Source organism: Pseudoliparis swirei, chromosome 23 (assembly GCF_029220125.1).
Source record: "Pseudoliparis swirei isolate HS2019 ecotype Mariana Trench chromosome 23, NWPU_hadal_v1, whole genome shotgun sequence".
NCBI lineage: Eukaryota > Metazoa > Chordata > Actinopteri > Perciformes > Liparidae > Pseudoliparis > Pseudoliparis swirei.
Genome location: NC_079410.1, coordinates 21,668,299 through 21,676,976, shown reverse-complemented (window position 1 = coordinate 21,676,976; position 8,678 = coordinate 21,668,299). Strand labels below are relative to the sequence as shown.

The following is an 8,678-nucleotide window of genomic DNA, read 5'->3' as shown; positions in this document are numbered from 1 at the left end:
AGGGTTTTCTTTAGGAAGAATGTTTATGTTTGGAAGTCAACGGCCAGGAACAAAATAGTTTAGATGTGAGTTTGAATTGCGCAATGAGCACCATGAGGCGACTACTCTGGTTGTATAGAAGTCTATGCTTCATGTGTTAAAGCTGCATTCTCTCTACTGACCACCAGTGGGTAACTCATCTGGTTGTATAGAAGTCTATGCTTCATGTCTTGAAGCTGTATTCCCTCCCCTGACCACCAGGGGGCGACTCCTCTGGTTGTATATAAGTCTATGATTCATGTGTTGAAGCTGCATTCTCTCTATTGACCACCAGAAGGCGACTCCTCTGGTTGTATAGAAGTCTATGCGTCATGTGTTAAAGCTGCATTCTCTCTCCTGACCACCAGGGGTCGACTCCTCTGGTCGTATAGAAGTCTATGCTTCATGTGTTAAAGCTGCATTCTCTCTACTGACCACCAGGGGGAGACTCCTCTGGTTGTATAGAAGTCTATGCTTCATGTGTTAAAGCTGCATTCTCTCTACTGACCACCAGGGGGAGACTCCTCTGGTTGTATAGAAGTCTATGCTTCATGTGTTAGAGCTGCATTCTATCTCCTGACCACCAGGATGCGACTCCTCTGGTTGTATAGAAGTCTATGCTTCATGTGTTAAAGCTGCATTCTCTCTACTGACCACCAGGAGGCGACTCCTCTGGTCGTATAGAAGTATTTGCTTCATTTGTTAAAGCTGCATTCTCTCTCCTGACCACCAGGGGGTGACTCCTCTGGTTGTATAGAAGTCTATGCGACCAGCGTAATGGTAATATTCCCTCATACAACGGTTCATGTTGAAGTTGAACTTTTGTGTGATATGACTCCGTTTAACGCGCTATGTGCGTTTTCAAATCAAACAAAGAAACTCAGTTAGGTTTAGGCGGGAAAAAAGGAGGCTTCCTATTGGCCAATTCAGTGCTGGAGTGCATTGTGGGTAAAACCGATCGTAGGAGTCAGGGTTCAACCTTTATTCTTCATCATAAAGCAACAGAGGAACCCGACTGTGAAAAAGACAAATAAGTAGAGTTTTTATTGGTAAGTCTCAGTATTATTTATCGTTAATGGTTTAATCCGTTTGTGAGGATTTATCTTCTTGACTTGATCCGGGTCACAATGTTCAGTTCTATTGGATTGTGTTCGTATAGCCCAGAGACACGAGCGTAGTCAGCTCGGTTTGTGGGCGGACATTTTGAAGCCTGATGTTCGGCAATTTGGCCGCCGCCATCTTGGTTCCATTGCAACCAAGAGAAGTAACGTTGACCTTTAACCCGAGAGAGAGCAGCGGAGGAGGATGGACCGAACAGAAGTGGACACAACTCACTGCAGATGATGTCATGATTCATATCATAGAGCAATAAGCGGAACAATGAATAGGCTTATGATAATAATAATAATAATAATAATAATAATAATAATAGCAGCAGTGGAATAATAATGATTACAAAAATAAGTAATGGGGTAAGTAGGGTCACGGTCCCTCCGAGGTGAGCACAAAGACTAAGTTAAGTTAGACTTATAATTATAAGTATAAGCATTAACATAAACCTTATTAATAAGCATTAACATAAACTGTAACCACATCCCTCTGGAGAAGTTCACCCTGTGACATTTTGACCTCTCTCTCTCCTGGAGCGTCTTCACCACCCAGACGGCCGCGTGGGCGTCATTTAATCTTCTTCTTCTGGTCCCAGTCTGTTCCTTCCACACTTCCTGCCCACACGCTCTCTCTCTTTCTCTCTCTCTCTCTCTCTCTCCTTTCAGCCCCTCGCCGATCATTAACCTCCCTCCTTGTCGCACGCCCACGCCGCTCGTCCCGGCCGGCGGGGCGGCAGCGCGTCGGCTGTCAGGGCCCCGTCACCGAGGCAAAAGGAATGGATGAGGGCTTCATTGGAGGCGGCCATAATGGAGGGGAGGAGGAGGAGGAGGAGCAGGAGGAGGAGGAGGAGGGTGGATAATGAGGAGGTGTGCAAACGGACCCTTCAGGAGCAAATATGTGACGAAGACGTGAAGAGTGAGGTGACGTGAGGTTCCACCTCCGGGGGGAAGTCGCTGAGCAAAGAGTGCAACGATAAAGGTGAGATAACGATAAAAGTGAGATAACGATAAAGGTGAGATAACGATAAAAGTGAGATAACGATAAAAGTGAGATAACGATAAAGGTGAGATAACGATAACTGTGAGATAACGATAAAGGTGAGATAACGATAAAAGTGAGATAACGATAACTGTGAGATAACGATAAAAGTGAGATAACGATAAAAGTGAGATAACGATAACTGTGAGATAACGATAACTGTGAGATAACGATAAAGGTGAGATAACGATAACTGTGAGATAACGATAAAGGTGAGATAACGATAAAGGTGAGATAACGATAAAAGTGAGATAACGATAAAAGAGAGATAACGATAAAGGTGAGATAACAATCAAGGTGTTATAACGATAAAGGTGAGATAACGATAAAGGTGAGATAACGATAAAGGTGAGATGATGATAAAGGTGAGATAACGATAAAGGTGAGATAACGATAAAGGTGAGATGACGATAAAGGTGAGATAACGATAAAGGTGTTATAACGATAAAGGTGAGATAACGATAAAGGTGAGATGACGATAAAGGTGAGATAACGATAAAGGTGAGATAACGATAAAGGTGTTATAACGATAAAGGTGAGATAACGATAAAGGTGAGATGACGATAAAGGTGAGATAACGATAAAGGTGTTATAACGATAAAGGTGAGATAACGATAAAGGTGAGATGACGATAAAGGTGAGATAACGATAAAGGTGTTATAACGATAAATGTGAGATAACGATAAAGGTGAGATGATGATAAAGGTGAGATGACGATAAAGGTGAGATGACGATAAAGCATGAGATAACGATAAGCTGCACAAAAACAAGTGAAAGTCAACAGAGCAACTGTTGCTGAGCGGAAGTGAAGCATTCTGGGTAGAATGTGTAAAGATTATGAGGGTCAATTTTTTTACGTCGTCACACGGGAACAATTCAAAAAGCTAAAAATCCGTCGCAAAGAACAAAATTAAACGCAAACATTATGTAAGTAAGAAAAGAAAAAACACACGTGCTGCAGCTGTTTGATCCCGCATCGCAGAAAGAACATCGTGCCGTCGTCACGGCGACGGCTGCTTCCTGTCCTGCCGGACCAGAAGGCCTCCTGTCTGCTAACCTCATTTATATAACAGATCAGCTCATTCATTCAATTAGCAAACACACACACACACACACACACACACACACACACACACACACACACGTGTACTTTCTGCCATGAGAAATCCATGGCCGCCCCAATCCAATTGTTGAAAAAAGAAAGAAGGAATACCGATTCCCAAAAGGTCTCAGCGGGTCGATGGGGAACCGTTCGATCCACTCAGGACCGTCACGGCTTTAGTCCAGTTCTCCGTCCATACCTCTTTCTTTTTTTAAACTTCTTCTTCCCTTCTGGGGATCTACTAGAAGGACAAAACCTCCGTGACCCCGATACTGAACACAGGCTGCTGACCACGCTGCAGTTTTAATAAGTGGCCATTTTGATGACATCACTGTTATGAATATACTGTAGGCTCCATGATGAGGACAGGACCTTCTTCTTCTTCTTCTCTTTCTTCTTCTTCTTCTCTTTCTTCTTCTTCTTCTTCTTCTTCTCCTCCTTCTTCCTCTTCTTCGTCTTCTTCTCCTCCTCCTTCTTCTTTTTCTTTGTCTCCTCCTCCTCCTTCTCTTTCTTCCACTTCTTCTTCTTCTTCTCCTCCTCCCTTTTCTTCTTCTTCTTCTCCTTCTCCTTATTCTTCTTCTTCTTCTCCTCCTCCTTCTCTTTCTTCCTCTTCTTCTTCTTCTTCTCTTCTTCTTCTCCTCCTCCTTCTTTTTTCTTCTTCTTCTCCTCCTCCTCCCTTTTCTTCTTCTACTTCTTCTTCTTCCTCCTCTGAACCCTAATGAAGTATATTTCATGAGCGATGCTCGAACACATTTGATCCTTTTCATTCTGATTGGTCCATTCCACCACTACACAACAACCACAACAACAACATTCTGCTTCTCCACATCTCAAGGGAGAGTGTTTAGTCTCATGTGTGAACTCTACATTTTGTATTTAGCCAGATTTTGGGGGGGGGGGGGGGGGGGGGTCCATGGGAAGTGACGTCACATCTACTCTCATTCAACTCAGGTTGGACCTAAATGTCTGCCACGAGGAATAGTCGTGAAACAACCTCATGCTGTTGAAGACAACACGAGGACCAGGACCAGGACCAGGACCAGGACCAGGAGTCCCTCTACAGAACATCCCGGCTCTCGGGCAGAGGCCCCGCAGGAGGAGGTCCCTCACAGCTCCGGTGACAGATCCGCGCCGGCTCCAGATTGATGGGCCGGCGTGAGTGAAGTCTCTTTGTCGCGCTGATGTCACTGCGAGTGATGGATGAGGCGCGTGCGTCGGCGAAAACGCGCGCGCGCACGCAACAGAACTATACACTGGCCGAACTGAAAAGTCCCCCCCCCCCAATCCCCCCCGACCGGCTGACAAACTTCTGTCCTCCGCGGTCACCACAGGCGACGTGACGACGAGCCACGTGACCCGCGGCGGAGGTAAGAAGAGAGAGAGAGAGGGAGGGAGAGAGAGAGGGATGGGGGGGGGGGGGGTTGAATACTAAGAAATAGGGACACACCAGAATGGAGGAGGACGGAGAGCGACCTGCGCGGAGGTGACGAGGTGACGCGTCTCTTTCCGGTCTTCTCGCGGTGTTTCGCCGCTGTCACGGACGCAGACGCGCGGGTAAGTGGAGCCGTTGACAGCGTGAAGGCCTCCCGGTTTACGCAGCACGGCAGAGCGCGTGACTCGTGTGTGTGTGTCAGTGTGTGTCAGTGTGTGTGTGTGTGTGTGAGCTTTCCTTATCCACCGTGGGAGATTCTTCTATTTTTTTTACAGAATATTTTTATTTTCTTGTGGAGATTTTATTTATTTTGTGGCTTTATTTTTTACTTTGTTGATGGTTATTTTTTGACTTCATCTGCGTTTTTCTTATTCATATTTTTTTATGGACAACATGAACTCGTTTGTGGAATACTCCATCGGTAACCGACCGGGCACCGGCGCGTCCGGTTACAACCCGTATCACCACCATCTGCACCAACACCACCCTCTGGAGCAGCACCAGGGCTTCCCGGTGACCTCCGGGCCTTTCCACGCGGGGCCCACCGGCTCCCCGGCTCCCGTTAAAGGCACGAGAGGTGACAGCGGCACCGTGGGAGCCGCGTACACCGGGGATGCGCGGCTGTACGGGGGCTCTGGGGCCGCGGTGGACCCTCAGCAGCATCAGCAACATCATCATCATCATCATGAACAGCAGGAGCATCACCAGCAGACGCACAGCGGCTACCATCAGCAGCTGCACCCGGGCCAGAGCCTCCAGAGCGGGACACCGTCGGCCTATAACACCGGGAGCAGCGGCGGCACCGGGGCCTACGTGGGCCAGGCGTGCTCCACGAGCCCCGAGTATTCTAGCCCTGCCAACACCGTGCACCCCCAGTACTTCATGGAGGAGCCCGTGGCCTCCTCCTACTATCATCAATCAAGCTTCCCCAGCTCGGCCCCCACCGTCGGGCCCAGCTACGGGGCTCTGGCCGGGGCCTACTGCGGGCCGCAGGGCGCGCTGGCCGGGCCGCAGTACCCGCAGCAGCTCGGCGGGGGTCTGGACGCGGCGGGCTACCTGGGCCTTCAGCACGGGGGAGGCTACGGGGAGCTGCCGGTGTGCCAAGACCGGGAGAGGGGGGACGAGGAGGGCCACCAGGCCGGGCAAGGGCAGACCTTCGACTGGATGAAGGTGAAGAGGAACCCGCCGAAAACAGGTATGGAGGAGGGGGTCCGATCCGGGTCCATAGAGGGTCCGAACCGGGTCCATAGAGGGTCCGATCCGGCCGGGTCCATAGATGGTCCGATCCGGGTCCATAGGTCCGATCCGGCCGGGTCCATAGAGGGTCAGATCGTGGTCCATAGAGGCTCTGGGCCAGCAATTATAGTCCACTACATCAGTAAATCAAAGATCGTTTATTAGCTGTCACGTCTTCTGAGATGAGGCAGCCAGAACAAGAATGTTTTATAAATAGTTCAATGAGGGGGAAATATGGCCTTTAAATGAAATATGAAAAGAACATTTAATATTTTATTTTATTTAGTAATTAAACTGATTTGATGTCATTGAATCAGCACGAGCGTTTCTGAAGAATAACGAAATTAATGTTAGCCTATGTATTATCATTTTCTTTTAGTTTTTAATGTTTCCACACACACACACACACACACACACACACACACACACATGTCAGGCTTTTATAATGTAAATATACTTCCAGTCTGTTCTTCTCTTTTCACTGTAACCAGGAAGAAAAAGAAAAAAAATGCGCCGTCGATTTTTGTTGTGGTTGTCCGACATGAAGATAATAATAAATACATACAAATAATTCATCACAATAAGGTTTATATATGATTTGATTTAATACACAATAAAACACGTTGGCCCTTTCACTGTCGTAACCACCGCGATGTTCATCACGAACACGTTTATGTGGGATCAATAAATCAGATTAATTATGATATAAAATGAACTAAAATGACTGTTTACTGAAAATATATTCAAGTGAAACAAAAAATAAATAATCGTGAAGCTTTAATAACGGAACACGGAACACGGCCTGTGGGTGTTTATGGTGTTTCTGATGGGATGTCGTCATTTATTCTCATTTAAGAGCCGCGGTTCGTTTGGTAGGAAAACAAACAAACAAAAAACAACAAGAAAACAACAACTACCACCGGTATTTGTCTGTTTTTATTATTTATTCCGTACAGTTATTATATCTGAGGCCAGATATCAGGTCTGCATGGTCCGGGTCCACCAAGGCCCCCGAGGGGTCTCTCTCTTTCTCTCTCTCTCTCTCTCTCTCTCTCTCTCTCTTAATGGACATAACAGAAGGTTACTTCACCCTAGGAAGTCTGTCCCGCTCTGTTATCTTTACCCCCCCCCTCCACCCTCCTCCATTACACCCCACCTCTCCATCCCTCCGCCCTTCTGCTCTAGAGCCCCCCCCCTCTCTTCCCCCCCTCTTCCATGTGATTCCCCTCTTGATTTGAAAACTTATTTCGCTGTAAATAAAATAAATAAGAAAAGATGACAAGCAGACAACGAGACCGACCGACCCGCTTCATGTAAAACTTTATGATGGACACACACACACACACACACACACACACACACACACACACACACACACACACACACACACACACACACACACACACACACACACACACACACACACACACACACACACACACATTACACGTGCAAGGCATTCTGGGTAAATACACACATAAACATGAAGGTTCCATCTGGAACCGAAAATAGTTCTTCAGAGCGACGCCATAGAAGAACCATATCTGGTTCCACAAAGAACCTCCCAAACCAGGGTTCTGTAAAGAACCATGTGATTAAATAGTTCTTCAAATAACCAATAATGGTGCCCTAAATAACCATAACAAATGATTCTTTAAGGCACCATATCTGGTTCCACATGCAGAGACCTTCTCAAACCAGGGTTCTTTAGAGAACCATTTCCTTAAAGAGTTCTTCAAAGAACCTATAAAGGTGCCTCAAACGAATTAATGGTTCTCGGTGATGTTCTTCGTAGAACCACAAAGCCTTTTAAAGAATCATTATTTTTCTGTGTTTATTTTTCTTCCTAACACGGACACGCGGGGACCTCACTCTGTGTTCTCTGTGGAGCTTCTAACATTTATGAATTATGCATTCCTTTGACACATTAATAACCCTCCTCCTCCTCCTCCTCCTCCTCCTCCTCCTCCCCAGCCAAAGTGTCGGACTTCGGCCTCGCGGGCGCGGCGCACAGCAGCAGCGCGATGCGCACCAACTTCAGCACGCGGCAGCTCACCGAGCTGGAGAAGGAGTTCCACTTCAGTAAGTACCTGACGCGCGCGCGCCGCGTGGAGATCGCCGCCACGCTCGAGCTCAACGAGACGCAGGTGAAGATCTGGTTCCAGAACCGGCGCATGAAGCAGAAGAAGCGCGAGCGCGAGGGCGCCAGCGCCACGGCGCGCTCCTCTTCATCCTCCTCATCCTCCTCTTCCTCCGGGGCCGATGGAGGATTCAACAAGGACCCGGAGGACACCGATCACTCCTCCGCGCCCACGTCTCCGGGCGCGTCCCCGAGCTCGGAGACGTAGTCCGCGCGAGTCACGTGACTATGCGGTCAGCGTCTTCCTCCGTTACGGCGACTGACTACATCTCCCAGAATTCATTTGGTTTCCTTCTTCCAGCACCTGGAGGAGATCCAGAGACACGTGATCGATCTGCTCTGGTCCATCATGGTGCTGACCACTTTGTATACATTCATGAATATTAATAAATGAACCACAGACACTTATTGAGAAGTCCAGCATCACTGGAGCTGGACTCTGATCCTCAAGAGCACACACACATACACACGCACACACACAAACACACGCACACGCACACACAAACATACACACTGATAATGACTCCCTCCACTGATCTGGGACGTCATGTGACATTGTCTACACGGACCACGTTGACTTCACGTTGCCGTGGTTACAATGA

General features: G+C 47.6%; 1 protein-coding gene across 1 annotated transcript; it reads left to right on the top strand.

Moving 5' to 3' along the window:
* Positions 1 to 5,084: 5,084 nt before the first annotated feature.
* LOC130189090 (homeobox protein Hox-B1a-like) lies at positions 5,085 to 8,284 on the top strand. The gene is made up of 2 exons (XM_056407749.1): positions 5,085 to 5,895; positions 7,911 to 8,284. The coding sequence occupies exons 1-2, from the start codon at positions 5,085 to 5,087 to the stop codon at positions 8,282 to 8,284; spliced, it is 1,185 nt and encodes a 394-aa protein (XP_056263724.1).
* The last annotated feature ends 394 nt before the right edge of the window (positions 8,285 to 8,678 follow it).

Bases quoted from the DNA above. Each gene is read 5' to 3' on its own strand.
- LOC130189090 (XM_056407749.1), top strand. From the start codon at position 5,085: ATGGACAACATGAACTCGTTTGTGGAATACTCCATCGGTAACCGACCG. The intron at 5,896-7,910 runs GTATGGAGGAGG...CCTCCTCCCCAG, and splicing joins GAGGAACCCGCCGAAAACAG to CCAAAGTGTCGGACTTCGGC.